We start from the raw sequence: 16,700 nt of genomic DNA on the forward strand, positions 1-16,700 counted from the left end.
TGGAACCAGCTCGTGAAAACCGGAGAACAACGAGGATGGAAAATCCAAGATCTAATCCCGAAATAAGGCTAAGAAGAAGCGAATATTTTTGGCGCAACGACGTATCCTCGCGGTCCTTAAACGAGCTCATATCTTTGCCTCGTACTTTTGGCACGTACGTCGCTTCTTCGAACGTTAACGATTCCTAGCAATTTCTTCTCTTTTTCTCTTCCACGCCAATGACCCAATAATACAGGCACGCGAGTGTTCCTCGTGCCTCGACAAAGAAACACGTGCGACTTTCAGCGGCTTCGAATAACGATCGGAGGTCGGTCTTTGTTGCCACGATCATTTATGGGACGACAAAACACGTGGCGGGCGAATTATGTCAAAACAACGCGGGGGCGTTGAATCCTAAACGGAGGACGATGAACCGCACTGTTTTGGACGGGCGCGCAAGAAAATTCAAGGTGACGACCCAGGGTTCTTGTACGATCCTCGACAAAACGTTCTCCCGTTTCTCGAAATAAATTTATCGCGAATCTCTCTCTCTCTCTATCTCTCTCTCGCTTCGAAGCGCGTCAGCCCGCGCTTGTTTCTCAAATAGTCGCGCTCGCACGAAAAACAGTTCGAAGGAATTTCGAAAGATCGAATCGAATCGACTACTCGTCTATACCAGCTTGCAATTACGACAAACAATTTATCACGACTTTCACGAATCTGCGATTTAACGATAATTATCGCAACAGCAGGTCGAATAGAATCGCGGTGAAAGCAAGCGAAACCGATGGTTATCGAAACGGTGGTTGGTGTGGCGAAGGATAACCGTAATATCTGTGATTCATGCAACGCTCATTTACTTCCTATTTCCTATAAGAAAAATTTCTAAAGATTCTTTAATTCATTAGAGGCCGATCATTTCATCGGCAATTTATTTTCAGTAAGTTTACGGTATCGAATCCTGTTTTCCAACGTCGCGGCTACGAAAGGCAGTTGCACGAGTATCAACCCTGCCGCTTCTCTTCTCGCTTCGATATCGCGATTTTCCAGCAATCGAAACTTCTACGAACTTGTGCAAATTTCCTTCTCTCTCAGCCTTCCATTATAAATAAACGTGGAATGAATGCGACGCAAATACATTCTTTCGGTTTAAATTTAGTAGACCACTTGGTGATAGTCGTAGACAGACGGTCTCTTTTCTTACGATTTCCAACATACAACGTGTAAATCTTTTGTGATCGAATCGAGCCACATGTTCAAATACTTACACGAACGGTAGCGTATTATCTTTCAACAATGTCGCCTTCGCACAACTTATAAATATTATTCCACCGCTTGGTCCTTCGCGCATGTATCTCGCCGATTAAAAACGTAATCCGTGAAACGAAATAATAGAAATTCATTCGATCGATAACATCGATTCCATACGTTATTTCAAGCGCTATCAGCGTAGCGAAACGGTGAAAAACAAGCGTAAAGATTGACGAAACAATTACAAGGTAGAACAGGTCCGTTTCACAATCGAATCCTGCAGAGCAGCTAGCCAACAAGCCACGTTTTCCTCGAAATTGCAGATTTCCGTCCAACTAGATGGACATTTCGTATCAACCTTGACTAGCAGAACTTGTACGAGAGAGGCGCGATATCGCGACGTGGCCAAGGTGCAATGCAATTGCACAGGCTGCATCGTCCCCGAACAAGGCTGCGGTAAACGGTCTCGTCTCTCAGATAACACGTGCACCGCTATCTTCTATCTCGCATGTATCGAGCTTACATAAGGCACCGCGGTATTATGTCTTGTCAACGACAACGGTGCAGCGCGAAGCGATTAGTTACGAAACTGCCTGCGGATATAGAGACGAGTAAACGAAATACGAGTACATTCGATGTGTGTAGTTTCGCCGATCTTCTAAGCTCGATACAGACGAGCTATATTTCTTTTTGCAAGCTATCGTTTACGAGAAAAGGGTAACGCACGCGTCGCGGTAAAATAAAACGCGTGAAATATGTGGCAGAGTTGAAGAAATGGAAGAATCGATGCGATGTATCGACGCTAATGTTAACAAAAATTGAGAATTTTATCGATCGGACGGGAATCTGTACAAAGGTAGCTAAAGAAAAGAAACAACTACGAATGTAGAATTTTAAATGAAATTTTGAAACCGTTCGACCGGACCTGGCAAGTGTTAACACAAAGTCAATCGAATGCTTCATGGCGGATAAGACAGACAACGATCCGGATTGCAGAATTTCATAAACTCCGACACAAAGACAAATATTTCGAAGTGATGTATTTTGAAATATACTATTCTGAAATCGTATATTTTAATATATAAGCTGCGCTAAATTTAAATAACACTAGCATCGTGAAACGTTATCGTTACTTTCGTGCCACTCGATGATTGTTCAAATAAGAGCTCGGGTAACCAGAAACTAAGATTACGTCAAATTTTATTGATATAAATAACGAAGTGTGTCGCATGTACTGCTATATAGTCGTATTTCTCCATACGATATAATAAACCGCTGAAACGGTTCCTAACGTCTAACAGAATTCACTCGCCTGTATCGAACGTTACTCCAATCTTCTATACATTTTACTAATTCGTTTTATAGATGGGAAATTGATCATCGAGAGACGAGAGTACACTGAGATAATGGTAGATGCAATGGTAAAGAGCGCAAAGATGCACGATAGAGTAAGGATGTGCTACTTGCACGCGTGAAAGTGGAGCCACGCGAGGAAACTTCACGACTTTGCTGCGATTAGCCCGATGAGTCACCATCGTGCTAGTTGTAGGATCGCAAAAATATGACAGACACTGCGATACTGTAATTATTTCATTAGATAGGAAGAAACGTGCACGTAGGATAGTCCTTGACGTGTTCGCTTCAATCGCAATATCTACACACGCTAGTCTTCGGGAAACAAGCTTTTACGAATTCGGTACACGTGGAAAAATAAAACTTGAGAAATACAAGTCACTACGTGCATGACGAAAACGTGATAATCGGTTGTAGTCGAAATTTTCATTGCCACCGATAATCCATGGAATAATTATCGATAAAGACAAAGACAAATTGTCCGACTTAAAAAAGGAATTATTTTCCATTTACGTAGCAACATTGTTCTATTTAATTTTCCTATTTAATTTCCGACATAATTGCGAATTACCAGCACCGTATGTTTACCTCGGCGCGTTCTTCCAATCGTTATAAATCCGATCGCGTCTTCTTATTGCCAGCTCTTACGGGCTATAAATGGTAAAAAAGTCTGTTTACTTGTTAGAAAGAGAAAGAAGCGAGGTCGAGACGTAGATATTCATGTAGGGTTAAATCCTGAAAACTTTTCGACCAGTAAATCACGGCACATGTTCGACAAATAGACAAAACGGAAAGGGCCAGCGATGACTTTCTCGATTGATGCATTCTGCCGTCACAGAACGCACGAGTGTTCCGGTGCATACGAACGCTCACTGAACACGTACACATCCTGCTCGTACGAACGGTTCTTCGATAATGTGGGTCAGCTCGTTTACGCCGCCGGCTCTCGGCTTATCTAGCTGTTAGAGCTGCATATACATTTCAACGACTTATTCGTATCTGCAAGCTACTTGCAAAAATATCTTGAATAAAAGAGAAGAAGAACAAAGAAGAGAGAGAGAGAGAGAGAGAGAGAGAGAGGCAAAGACAGAGCCAGAGAGACAGAGAGGAAGAATTTTCAATTCACCAAGCTAATGCGAATCTCATTGCTGGCGTGAACGTGCACGTTTGATAAGAGGGCGAGAAAGAAGGAGGTCGAGATCGTATAATTTCATCGGTCGTAGCCTGGCGATTTATCGCCGGATAGAACAGAGGATGCGTTAGGATCGGTACTTATATATCGACACCACGAATTACGACGCAGTGAGAATATTGGCACGTTTATCGTTAACCCTTTTAACCGAAGCGATTCTAGCGAACGCCCGAATTAGCATTGGCTAAGTGGTTGAGTCGTTCTCTAAAGTAAGATTTAAAAGGTGTGAGCAAGGGATTTCCGGGTTTTCACTGTTACCGCATTGCGTACAGACTGGCAAACGACGACGTCGGCTAGTTAGTTGCACTCACGAACGCGATGGATTTAAACGAGATTGAAAGAGATGACTGATAATTTCGACCGAGCCTCTAGCCACAGTCTTTACGTAATACCTTTAAATACACGTCGAAGCAATTTATTAATTCTATCGAACAATATTACAAGTGCCTGTTCGATGGAAAAAAAAGTTTCTTGCTACGTGTCGGGAAGAGAATAGCGTTGAGATTTTGTAGAAACTCGCAAGAGTATTCGAACGCTTGCAGACACGTTCGACGAAGATGAGGATGATGATTAGGTGCGTCGTACGAAACGTTTGCAAATTCGATTAACATCGGCTACTATCATTTTGTTGATAATGTTTGAAACATAAAACCTATGTTAGATATTTAATGCAAGTATTTAGTAAAGGTATTTAAATTTTTATACACCTTCGGATTGATCCCAAATTTGACCAATATAATCATGACACTGGTGTCCCGTTTCAATGTTAACGAAAGTTCGAAATATTTTATATTAATACATATCATATATGCGTAAAAGTTTTTTATGCAAATGTTCAATTACCTTCGTAAACTTCGCGTATGTTGGTAATACGTTTCGCAGAATTTGAATTAATCCTGAGCGAAACTCACCGTGCTATACGTGGCTTCCGATTCATTCTGATTTCTGTTCATAATTAACCACCGAAACTTATAAGAGTTGCCGTGTATATAAACCGCGCTCGACTATGAACGCGTAACAAAGTTTCGACCTTCGTTTGATATCAATTTTGATACCGTATTATGTGCATGGAAATGATTCGTGTCACAAATTATTGTTGTCAACGAACGATCGTAAACTGGAATATTTGTAGATTGTCGGCTTGGTTCGGAGCTTGTGAAACGTGATTACGAAATACTTGACGCGAACTCGTACGTTTGGATAATGGAAGGAAAAACTGGAAATGATGGTTATTAAGTGAAAGAAAATGGTGATTATTAAGTAAAAGAAATTGATCGTTAACAGACTTTTTATAATTCGACGACCGTTAAACTGTTTACGATGCAACTTTTTCTGGAGTAAATCAAATCAATAATAACTGACGTAAGTGATGCCTACGTGCAATCTTTAAAATAATGCGGCTGATTGGCGTCAATTGACGCGGAAGCTCGTTGAATCCATTCAACGACACAAAAAAATCCTATTCTTCGGTTATATTCCGATGGCAAAAAGCTCTGCACAACTGTTACGACTTAGTCTTTCGCGTAGGTGCGAATCGTTAAAGAGTTGCACAAGGTTACTTGTAGCGAGTACGCGAACGTGATGACGAGGCCAAAACTAGCAACGAGAAACTGATGCACCTGGAACGCAGGCAACCGAGACGAAACACACGTACCGCGCACGAAAAAACGCGTGCGTTACATCATTTCCTTATCGAACGTAACTACGCTTCCTTTTAAACGACTATATCAGAAGCAAAAGCTGCGGCTTATCAGCGCGCTGAGAACGATTAAATGGCATACTATCGCAATCTTAATTGTCTCTTCCGAAATCGAGTGACTTTAATCCTGTAAACATAGATACATGTTTTTGAATTGTTGAATATTTACGTTGTCCAACAATCCATTTTCGAAATCTCCAATAGCCGAATTTTCAATATTCTTTAGCGTGGAAATTTCCAAATTTCAAATTGTTGAATATTCGCATTGACAAATCCTTTATGGTCGGAATGTCTAAAATTATGCAATATTTACATTTTCAAATATTTAACATTGCAAATTCCTCGACTCGTCGAACGAACAAATTTCCAGCGATAAATTTTTCTCTTTTTACGATGTATACACCTCCAAATTTTCAAATTCTCGTGTTATACACACGTCCCAACTTTTTAATATCTGCATTTTCAAATTTTCAACGTTGAAACTTTCGAGCCGAGTAATTATCAAGACTGGATTATTTCAAATCACACTATGATAAATATCAGCACGTAGGTATATTTTCCTTCGTAATTGCCTTGCTACACACACCAGACTAGACCCACACATGTTTATTACCGTATTAAAAATCTGACGCAATGAACCATCGTGACGCGTAGTACAGCCAGTGTAAATTACGAAAACTGGATAAAAATCAACGTAAGATTAAGAGAAAAGTTCGTACTAACCATGTTGCGTATCGAAGACTCGTGTCAGATCTATTAAATGGCCAGTATTCACGTGCGTTTCGATGCAGATTGACGCAACCCGTAATCGAAATTAATAAAGAAAACGGAAGATTCGAGGCACTGATCTCCCTCCGATCGAAAAGGAACAGAAGGTCAAAGTTAATCTCGTCCACGTTCATGATTTATATCGGGTTATATTAAAGTAGAGGCACGCCGCTCACCCTCTAGTTTTCCACATGTGCATCCGAATGCGTCACAAGCTTGTCGCAGCGATTATTTCGCAACGTGTCACGAATCGATCGAACAATGTTTTCCACTTCTCGATCGAAGAATTTAAAGGATGATTTTTCGTAACGAGCGTTGTGTAATTTGCAAGTGTTGAATATGAACGCTCGAACGAGTATTCATTATATTCGAATGAATTCAACATGTAAAATAATTCAGTCGTACGAAAAGAACTACGTTGATCCTATAATTCCATAACTTGAAAATTATAGAAAATCGATGATATTACAGATATTGTTCTCTTAAATTTACCCTGAAGCTTAACCATTCGTTCCTTGACGATTGAATATTAATCATCTGCTTATATAAGGAAATTAAAAGATCTCTAAAAAGTGGAATTAATCAATTTGTTTTTTTTAAAGGCTCGATCCTCGTTTATTTGGAACACTCGATGGAAAAAAGTTGAACACTCGTACATTGATATCTACCGTTCGCGAGATTACTAAACTATTAACGGATAAATAAGATTCTCGTTTCTAAACAATGATGAAAAGCGTGACGTTAGAATATAAAAGATTCAAGGTAACGATGACACCACGACGCTCCAACTTTACATCAGCCTATTTTAATAGTTTCTCAAAGTTCCTAAATTTCTAAATGGAAAATTACCCTGTGGTATCTTTCAATCATTTGCATAAATTTCCTAACATATTCTTGCGTATAACATCTACCTAACTTATCAGTAGATCGTGGACTTTTATGTGTTTATAGGAAATTTAAAAGTGCAAATGTACATAGAATATGCGTACTGTACAAAACTACACGAAATATTAAAAAAAAAAAAAAAAAAAAATAGGATACTTGTTACATTTAATAAATGACACGAATAGTTCTTTAGATTCTGTTTTATCGCTTACATTCACGAAAGTATGATATTACATAAGAAACTGTAGTCTACTTATGAAAGAAAATAAATTAAGTACCATAACGATGTTCAATCAGAAAGAAAGCTAGTAATCTCGTAACACAAAGCATACGCGTCTAACATTTACCTAGTTTATCAGTCAAAGTAAATTAAATACCTTAACGACGTTCGGTCAGAAAGAAAGCTCGTAATCTCTCAACACGAGAAAGCCCAATGGACAATGTATATACGCGTGGCGAAGACTAGATATACGCATTAACCGTGCTCTCTCTTCCTCTTAATACGCGATACAATACATCTACAATGGGCCGTTTATGCGAGCACCGCGTTACTCACACATGTCAAGCCAGGAAATCGCGCTCGATCATCTCGCTAGTAGTTACAACGCAACCCTCTGGGGGTGGAGGAGGTAGAGAAAAAGCACAAGGTTCGCAATATGGTACGTGATGCAGGTGAATAACATGGTGTCCCTTTGTAGTTATACGCAAACACATGCATCATACCGTCCATGACAGAGAGCGTTTACGTGACGCACATAGTAGAACGAGAAGAAGAAAACACACATTTCCTATCTTTGTCTATTGGAACGTCAGAAACGAACTGTCACTCTAGAGAAAGAGAAAGAGAGCCATAGTTTGGTCGTATGTACTCACCGATTTGTAATATCACGCGAGGTAGCACGATCCACCGAGCCTGGAGTCGTTCCCGTGGGTCAAATGATCCTGACGAGCTCCATGGTTTTCCCGAACTACCGACGCACTCGTGAATTCGTCCCTCGCTGCTCTGGCTCCTCTGTCACGGTACACGCGAGAACCCTTTCGATCGTCCTTTGCGTGCAGACTCGACGAAAGAGGTTTGACGGATGTCAGACTCGACCAACGCAAGCACTCACGACCACCTCGAAGGTCTGTTGCCAACTGACCCAGCCAGTGACAGCTCTTCGCCATCCACCACGTTTACCACCGTAGCTCCAATAAAGTAACTATCGCAAGCTCTTGCGATATCACTCCGATGCCTACTTGAAACCCCGCAAAGGCTTTTATGACCAAATTCTCCTATATACCACGGGATTTTCCTGAAAAACGCATGTTATTAAATGCTACAGGACCTTATGGAACCTTATTCGTACTATAGAATTTGTTTTAAGTTTTTGTAAGATACGACAATTAGGTTTTATGATATGTCAATAAAGAATTGGTAGGCAGGATATTGATATATGTATTTTAGACTTTCTCAACTTGTTTGAAAGTTTAGTTAGGTATTTGGGTACAAGGGATTCTTCCTAGTTAAATGAAGTATCGGAAATGGAGCTGTTAGATCTATTTCAAATGATTATTCTGATCGAAAGCTGATAGTATGAAGAAGAAAGAGAGCAGAGGAAATATGGTCGAAAAATTTTTTTTGCGAAAGTTGTCGACACTGTCGATCATATGGCAATCAGCTGTAATTCACGTTTCTTCAATGGACATATGTTTGTATCGCATTTACGAAATAAGTGGCCAGAAAGATAACTAGCATGTATTGTTTGTAACAGATTAATGGTGTCTTCTCTAACACCGTATTTTATTGTTATTGCACGATAATATCAATTTAATACACGTGACTGCATTATTTATGCGGGTTTGAAATCTCTGAAGAGAGCGTTTTAACTCAAGGTTAATTGATTTAACGGTTTATTATTTGACAATTGAATTAAATTTAGATTAAATCTGGAATTAAGCAATTAAAATGTACGAAATTTGACGGACAACAATAAATTAACGATCGCGGAATTGTAACTATCTTTCTCCTTTAGAGAAAGATATTTAAAAAGAGGATTATTTAAAAAGAATTTTTATTATCTCACAACTATCAGTACTTAACGCTTATGTAGATCTATTACAAACTTAGAAGTATATGAAATCGTTTTAACTGTGTTTCAATGTGATATCAAAAACATAGTAAAAATGCAAATACCTATGAAATACGTATATTGCTATGATTTAATCCATAAATGTTTTATTTACAAATGTTTAACCATTTCTCAGAGTTGGAAATCTGAAACATGTTCCAGATGGTATACTAGTTGATAATATCAAAATCATGTCTTGATAAGAACACGGTGCGTAAGATAATTATATTTATTCTCAGTCTTAACTGCATCACTTTTTGCCAGATTTCTTTATACCACCAGTGACAAGAGGACCCCTTTGACTTGCTTTCTTTGCAGCTTCAGCAAGCGCCTTCTGCTGTTCCTTTTGTTTTTGCTTGAATGCTACATCTTCCTCGTCCAATACTTTTGATTCCTTCTTTGGTGCCTTCAGGGGCTTTTTCTTACCACCTTCGCGGCCAGACATTCTAAAAGTGAATTCTCAATTAGATATAATATTCTTAAAATAAACAATGAAATTGCAATTTGCCTATCTTAACGTGATAATATAAATGAAAATATAAAAGAGGTAAAAACATTGGTTTGAAATGAGATAATGAGTTTCGAGCATCATCAAATTAAAAAAAAAAACGTTCTTGCAAAACATAACCTACGAAGTTTCTCTCATGTCAGAATCGATAATGTTACTAAGCTTACCGAAAATATTACATGATTTAAGCACGCAATTTAATATGACCAAAATGTATGATGCAACAAGAGACTCATTACGCACAAAACTTAAGACTATACCGAAACTAATATGAACAACGTGTGAAATAATCAAATGCATAAATTAGAACAATAACTTAATTTAAGCGAAAGTACACAATAGTAATAATCTTTTACCTTGTAATACTGTGAAATTTGACAAATAATCCAATTAATATTAAAAATTTAACGTATCAGAACTGAATAGTCTTATTCAGGAGCAAAGTTTGGTTATCACGTCTCAAGCTGAAATGTCGCATGCATGCCATTCAATGGTTAAGGTAGATTACGCTGCCATCTATCAAAAAAGAGGTGACGAACTACTAACTTTTAATACTCGGATTGCTATCTAGCGGCGAATTAGCGCACTATATATTTAAGCTCTCTTTGTTAGGAAGACTGTGCTGTCTATATCTTTTTAATTCTTTATCTTAACGGTTAAATAGTTATATCTGATCATATCTGTTGTGTTGCTTAAAAATAACTATTCTTAAACATAACTTTCCAACGAAAGAAGTAACAATATGTGTTGACACATTTTCTACTTGGTTAAACAAGTACTACAAAAATTTGAGTTGTTAGTGAAGATGAACTTAAATTTAATTTCGGCAGCATGTGAGGGGATGGGTATTGGTATAAAAGGAACATTACCATGGAGACTTAAGTAAGCAATAATCAAAGTTACATTATAAATGTAAATAACGTAGCACATTATAATCTATTCCTTATCTTGTAGAAATGAAATGGCATTCTTTACGTCTATGACAACGAATACGAAAGACCCAAATAAAAAGAATGTTGTTTTAATGGGACGAAGGACGTGGGAATGTATTCCAAAGAAGTACAAACCATTAAAAAATCGAATAAACATAGTACTTACGTCACAGCCTTTGTAAGGACGACTCATTTTTATTAACGATTTGAAATTAAATTAATTTTTTAGATTTATAACGAATAATTAACTATGTAGAGATTACGGGGACGATGCGATAGTATGCAAAAGTATTCCACATGCTCTCGAAGTTATTAAAAAACCTACATTAAAAGATCAAGTCGAAGGTATATGGGTAATAGGTGGAAGTTCCGTATACAAGGTACAACATATATACAAATCTCTGCTTAGGTCCTATTCCTTTAATTGCATTCTTAAAAATATAAATTTGCATAAATATCCGCCGTCTAATACAAACAGTCTCATAGAAAAGATCTAATTGCAATTTCAGGCAGCAATGGAATCTCCGAACTTTCACCGATTATATTTGACAAGAATAAAAAAACATTTTGTCTGTGATACCTTTTTCCCAGCTATTCCTAATAATTTTGTTTTGATAGTGTAAGTATTCTTATGATTTTTCTTAATTATCCCGTATAATTTTATTTTACCATACGGTCAATTATTTTTATTTTTTTTGCGATCATTTCATATTTGTTTCCTTTTTCGTTGATTTAGTGATCCTAACATTCCTCAGGGCGTTCAAGAAGAAAACGATATACAATTTGTATATGAAGTGTATGAAAAGAAATAGATTTTTGTATCTGAAAATTATTTAAAAGTAAAAATGTGAAATTTTGATCTTTAACACCTCGGCTGCCACGCTGAAACGACATGTTCCGTTCAAGACGTCACAGTATTTTAACACAGTGCATCATTAGATGCAAGATTTATTCCCATTTTTTATTTTATTGATGTTCCAATTTTTCCGAACGGCGATATTATGGTGACTCCGTCGAAGACAAGGTTTTTTTGTATTTTCAGATAACCCTAATAATTTTGCAGCTAATAATCCTCTAAATCTTCTAATATTTACATCCTTCCTTGTTGCAATTTTCTCGAAAATTCGAGAAACGAACAGCTCAACATATCATATGGATTGACATATGGATAGGTAATTGCCTAATGAGGCCGTCTGTCTCAGGAAAAGAAAATGATTTCTGCCGACCACTAAATTCATTCCATTCACCAAATTGAATTGTACTTTCCTCGGTATCATCAGCTTTTCTTTCTTCCTCAATGACCAATTCTTATAAAATCTTGTCAACAGTATCTTCATTACATTCAGTATCACTACGATTGCGCTTATCAATTTCCGAATCAGAATCAGACGATGTAATTCCATTTATATTTCTATTTCTAGTAAATCTAATTTCTTCCTCATCGCTACTATCCGAATTTGTGTAAGCCTCGTAAAAGCTTTCCTTTTCCCTACTATTTGGCTCACTATGAAATAAGTTTTCCATTTTTCTTTTCGACATTGTAACGAATTAGGGCAGAGATTTTAAGTCATCTAAAACATCAGGTGGAGTACTAAGCAGAGTACGCTTGGTACAGCGGCACTCGTGGCCTGAAGGAGATTTCATTGAAAACACGCGCGGCAATCAACGTGTCAAACTGAGACAACTAAAGCTGACAAGGGCATAATATTATTTATTCATCAAGAACATGAAGAATTTTACGTTAAAGATTATTTTCATGACAACAGATACTTTTTATAATCCCCAATTGTAATTAGATATAACGTTACATTAAGAGAAACGAAATTCCTTAACCAGGCGGCCACTTCATTTGACGACCACCAAGAACATGTAGATGCAAATGATAGACCGATTGTGCACCATGCTTGCCATCGTTGATGACTAAACGAAATCCGTCATCGAGACCTTGTTGCTTCGCTACCTTACGAGCAACTATCATTAAATGACCCAGCAAAGCTTCGTCCCCGTCTTCGGCAGTTGAAAGTTGTGGAATTGGTTTTCGTGGAATTACCAGGAAATGCACCGGTGCTTGGCCGTTAATGTCATGAAATGCAACGCACTAACACATTAAAAAATTTGTTTCATTAGCAGAATTCTAACGACAAAGTAAATTATGTAAGAGTACGCTTCGAAGATTCTAAACGTTTACATATAGTACCTCTTCGCAAAAAGAATTAACAAATATTGAAAGAAATTAAGGAAAGCATCTATATCCAGTAAGTTCACAAATAGAGTATTTGAATTAATTCGTTAATGTTACGGTTATGATATAGTACAAAATAAATTATGTACCTTAATTATACATACAACTATTATTAATTGCTATGGAGACATACAAACCAGTAAATAACCTTCAATTTTCATGACAGAAATATAATATTTGATATTTCAGAACAATATTCTTCCAATCATTTAATTCGATTTACCTGATCATCCTCGTAAATGAAATTACAAGGTATTTCTTTACGCAGTATCTTCCCGAAAATAGTATCTTCTGAGGGAGCTGCAGTTTGAGCTTTTTCAACTTCGGTCGCCATTTTTCTCCAGCATGGAGTGTGATGTGATAGATTTGCATTGAAATATGGTAGACGTTTACATGAATTTACAGCGAGATTTAAAAGCAGTCTCATTTCGAGAGTACTTAAAATACCTTTATAGGCTTAACACGTTATTCTTTCGAGTTCACACCAGAATAATTCACTAATTTAGCGTTTATGTATATCAGTAAAATAATCGGAAATAGTTTACGATAAAAAAGAGGGCAATGTCCAACACGCCATGTCAGAAATTACAAGTGGCGGTAAATTTGAATCGTACGATGTTATTAAACCGTGGATATTTACCTAAATTTGTATATTTATGAACACAATTAAGAGGATTTAATTAAAGATATTTCATATATTTTTACAGATTCTATTATTAGACTATCGACCGATTACTATTCTTTTTTTCAATACAATTTCAGTTTAAGAATAGTTTCGATATATAAAACTATAAAATCTTTATTTTACTGTACAGTCTTTTCATACGTCTTTCACATATTTTTACAAACTGCATAATCATGTATATATATATATATATTATATATATATATTATTCGCCTAATATTAAGATTTATACACATACTAGAGATAAAATACATTATTATCTCCTATTCGTTATTATCTTTACATATATATGGCAGTGTACTTTCTGGTTTTTTTTTACGGGAGATCCTATGTCTTTCCGACAAATCTAACGGGTCAATAGACCCCAGTCTTACAAGAATAACGCTACTTAATAGTACGTACTTACAGTTAAGTTTAATTACATAGAAAATTAAGGCATAGGTTGTGAACGTTCCAACGACTTTGGAAGGCACACCTAGTTAGTTATTACACAAAATCATTTTTGGTGCGCGTGATATATGTAAATCCCATTTACTTTTGCAAGAAAGTATCTTCTACTTTACTTAAGAAAAAATGGAACGTCGATATAATTGGATTCATAAGTATTACGAAACTAATAGTAATATTAAAAATACTTCTTAGATATTATCTAAATAAATAAGGTCAACAATGTTATCGTTAGATACATAAACGATGAAAATTATACGATCGTTTAAATAAATCAGAAAAATGGTTCTTTCTTGAATTATTTAACAACTGTGTATAATTAGACTATGACGATTTCTCGAAGTTAGCTAATGGTCGTATGATTTAAATATGATGATGATACGCTTCATAGAGTGTAGTAAACGTATTTTGCAATTGTAATTTCTAAATGAGAAAGGAATATTTATAAATCGTATATAGTTACGAAAATCCCTATTGTACTATATTCGTAATAAACTATACTATCCGCTTAAAAACAAAATGCTACGATGTCCTTAAAAAAAATAATACGCTTACGTACTTTTGGATATACTAACGTCAGTCTACGTTTCAAAAATTACTAAAGATACGAAAAACAAAAAAATACTCAGAAATAATAATCATCACGAGTCGTCTTCAGCGAAATACCGATGTCTGAGAGCCTGAGCTGCAGTTAATCGTCTATGAGGATCAAACATAAGCATACTTTTAATTAAATCTAATCCGTGTTCATTGAGATCAGGTATTATTGACTCAAGAGGTTTCGGTACCCTATAAGGGAAAGCTGTCCAACTAAGGGACACATTTTCTGGCCATTCTTCATACGCCGGAGTTCCAATTGTTCTGTAGAACAATTAAAATATGTTTAAATTTAAACTATTTTTTTGTACGAAACAAAAACAGTGGATATCTTCACTAACTTACCGGAAAATCCTATCGAGTTGATCGCCTTCGCTTGTACCTGGGAAAAGAGGTTCAAGTATACTCAATTCTGCTAATATGCATCCTACAGACCAAATGTCAACAGCGGTGGCATAAGAGCAGCCCAGGAGGACTTCCGGGGCGCGATACCACTGCGTCACGACCTATAATTGTCAATAATTTTAATGATTTAGTGATTAGGATATACAATCATAGATATAAAGTGAAGCAGTACAGCGAGGTAATCAAATTGAAATAGTAGTGAAAATTTACAAATTTCAGGGACTAAAACGAATAATCTGACGCATTTTCGGAAATAGATTTATCTGCTTGAAAAAAGGGGATGATTAATGTCGTTGAACTGATAATAGAAATTAATTTATAATAAAAAATAAACTGATTTAGCTGCGGTTGGATCATTCAGTCACTCTACTTTAATGCTTTCTTTTACCTCACTGTATCGTTTCAACAATGTTCGCCATTTGTACAATATGTCAACCTACCACAGAAGTCAATCTCATTTCAAAGTCGTACGTTTTCGCCAATCCAAAATCTGCGATTTTTATTCTCCCCTCTCGGGATACCAATAGATTTTGTGGTTTCAAATCCCTGTGAATGATCCTGTGACTGTGTAAAAATTCGACTCCTTTCAGTATCTCCTGCGACATTTGTTTCAGCAGATGAGACGGGATACCTGACTCTGAGCAGGAGGACATGTAAGACGCTAAATCCCTTTCTACGTGTTCGAACACCAACCATAAAGTCAACCCTCGATCTAGCCTCTCCGACACCCCATCGGCGGAAGGCAAGTGTAGATAATTCCCTTGACACACGTCCAACAGTCTTACCTGCACGCATGACAAACAATGTGAATGCAAATACTAATATAATGCCACTTAAGCACACGGTCTATACGACTTACAATGTGAGGATGCTCGAATCTTTCGAGCTGTTTCAAGGTAGCTATTTCTCTTAACGTAGACGTGGGTAGTCCATCTGCTGTCAGCGGCACCCTAACTTTTTTTAGCGCTACGACTTGTCCTGTATTCAAGTCTTTGGCCTTGTAAACGGTACCGTAAGCTCCGTTGCCGATCAAAGACAATTCCTGATACGATGCATCCTCGCCGAGTAAGGAAGTCTGAATTTGTACATCGCTATCCGACTCTGACCTCTTGCTAGAGCTACCAGATAGTTCTTCCTGACCACTGTACTTCATTTGTATGATCGTTTCAAAGCTACCAAACTGTCCTTCCTTCGAGGAGCCAGCCGTCACGTTCGCTGGCCCCTCCAAGTTAGTTTGGATCAGTTGCTTAGTGCTGTCCAAAGATTCCTCGCTGATCTGGAAAGGATTCGTCTCCGACTCGCTGCCTGGTATCAATTCGATCGTGTTCTTGGGCAAGGAACTCGTACTCGTCAATTTCTCCACGCTCTCCAATTTTTTCGTGCTCGAGTCATGCTCCTTCTCGGATGTTCCCTCGATCGAAGCCTCGGAGAACTTGGACTTCTTCGGTGGTGTTGGAGACGACAGATCAGGTCCGAGCTCTGAGCTCGGACGTCGAGATGTTCCAGCCATCACAACATTTTGACTTCTACCTGAAACAAGGAGGAAGCCAATGCAATCGTTTTCGCTACATTGTCTACAGACAGATATCTCAAAAAGAATAATATCGACAGGTGTTTAGGAAAGGATCTTTTGAATCGGTGTTACA

The 16,700-nt window shown here is 37.3% G+C and overlaps 5 protein-coding genes and 1 pseudogene across 19 annotated transcripts in view; 1 reads left to right on the top strand and 5 right to left on the bottom strand.

The window, feature by feature from the left end:
* Window positions 1-8,287, bottom strand: part of LOC122574114 (protein FAM214A) — a 43,799-nt gene extending 35,512 nt beyond the window's left edge. The window contains exon 1 of the mRNA XM_043741287.1: window positions 8,001-8,287. The gene's annotated coding sequence lies outside the window, so the exon portion shown is untranslated. The remainder of the gene's footprint in view (window positions 1-8,000) is intronic.
* A 1,013-nt stretch (window positions 8,288-9,300) lies between these two features.
* Window positions 9,301-10,252, bottom strand: LOC122574125 (translation machinery-associated protein 7 homolog). The gene is made up of 2 exons (XM_043741326.1): window positions 10,103-10,252; window positions 9,301-9,684 (listed from the first exon to the last, which is right to left on the bottom strand). Exon 2 carries the CDS (start codon window positions 9,681-9,683, stop codon window positions 9,489-9,491), a length of 195 nt encoding a protein of 64 aa, XP_043597261.1. The 5' UTR covers window position 9,684; window positions 10,103-10,252; the 3' UTR covers window positions 9,301-9,488.
* A 146-nt stretch (window positions 10,253-10,398) lies between these two features.
* On the top strand, window positions 10,399-12,758 carry LOC122574121 (dihydrofolate reductase). Of its 2 annotated transcripts, none has more exons than XM_043741320.1 (5): window positions 10,399-10,628; window positions 10,701-10,856; window positions 10,935-11,058; window positions 11,188-11,297; window positions 12,515-12,758. In XM_043741320.1, the coding sequence occupies exons 1-5, from the start codon at window positions 10,552-10,554 to the stop codon at window positions 12,549-12,551; spliced, it is 504 nt and encodes a 167-aa protein (XP_043597255.1). In that variant the 5' UTR covers window positions 10,399-10,551; the 3' UTR covers window positions 12,552-12,758. The 2 variants fall into 2 exon arrangements, with proteins under 2 accessions (XP_043597255.1, XP_043597254.1); XM_043741319.1 differs by lacking the exon at window positions 12,515-12,758 and adding an exon at window positions 11,415-11,544.
* On the bottom strand, window positions 11,684-12,217 carry LOC122574124 (annotated as a pseudogene).
* On the bottom strand, window positions 12,370-13,489 carry LOC122574122 (histidine triad nucleotide-binding protein 1). Its single transcript, XM_043741321.1, has 2 exons — window positions 13,144-13,489; window positions 12,370-12,776 (listed from the first exon to the last, which is right to left on the bottom strand). Exons 1-2 carry the CDS (start codon window positions 13,345-13,347, stop codon window positions 12,507-12,509), a joined length of 474 nt encoding a protein of 157 aa, XP_043597256.1. The 5' UTR covers window positions 13,348-13,489; the 3' UTR covers window positions 12,370-12,506.
* A 132-nt stretch (window positions 13,490-13,621) lies between these two features.
* Window positions 13,622-16,700, bottom strand: part of LOC122574117 (cyclin-dependent kinase 4-like) — a 36,594-nt gene continuing 33,515 nt past the window's right edge. For 13 of the 14 annotated variants that reach the window (XM_043741307.1, XM_043741305.1, XM_043741311.1 and 10 more), the window contains 4 exons: window positions 15,914-16,584; window positions 15,495-15,839; window positions 14,995-15,155; window positions 13,622-14,913 (listed from right to left, as the gene is read on the bottom strand). In XM_043741307.1, coding sequence (XP_043597242.1) covers window positions 14,694-14,913; window positions 14,995-15,155; window positions 15,495-15,839; window positions 15,914-16,564 — 1,377 coding nt within the window. In that variant the 5' untranslated portion in view covers window positions 16,565-16,584 and the 3' untranslated portion in view covers window positions 13,622-14,693. The remainder of the gene's footprint in view (window positions 14,914-14,994; window positions 15,156-15,494; window positions 15,840-15,913; window positions 16,585-16,700) is intronic. The other variant, XM_043741300.1, reaches the window with a different exon arrangement.

The sequence above is a fragment of the Bombus pyrosoma genome, linkage group LG13 (assembly GCF_014825855.1).
Source record: "Bombus pyrosoma isolate SC7728 linkage group LG13, ASM1482585v1, whole genome shotgun sequence".
Classification (NCBI taxonomy): Eukaryota; Metazoa; Arthropoda; class Insecta; order Hymenoptera; family Apidae; genus Bombus; species Bombus pyrosoma.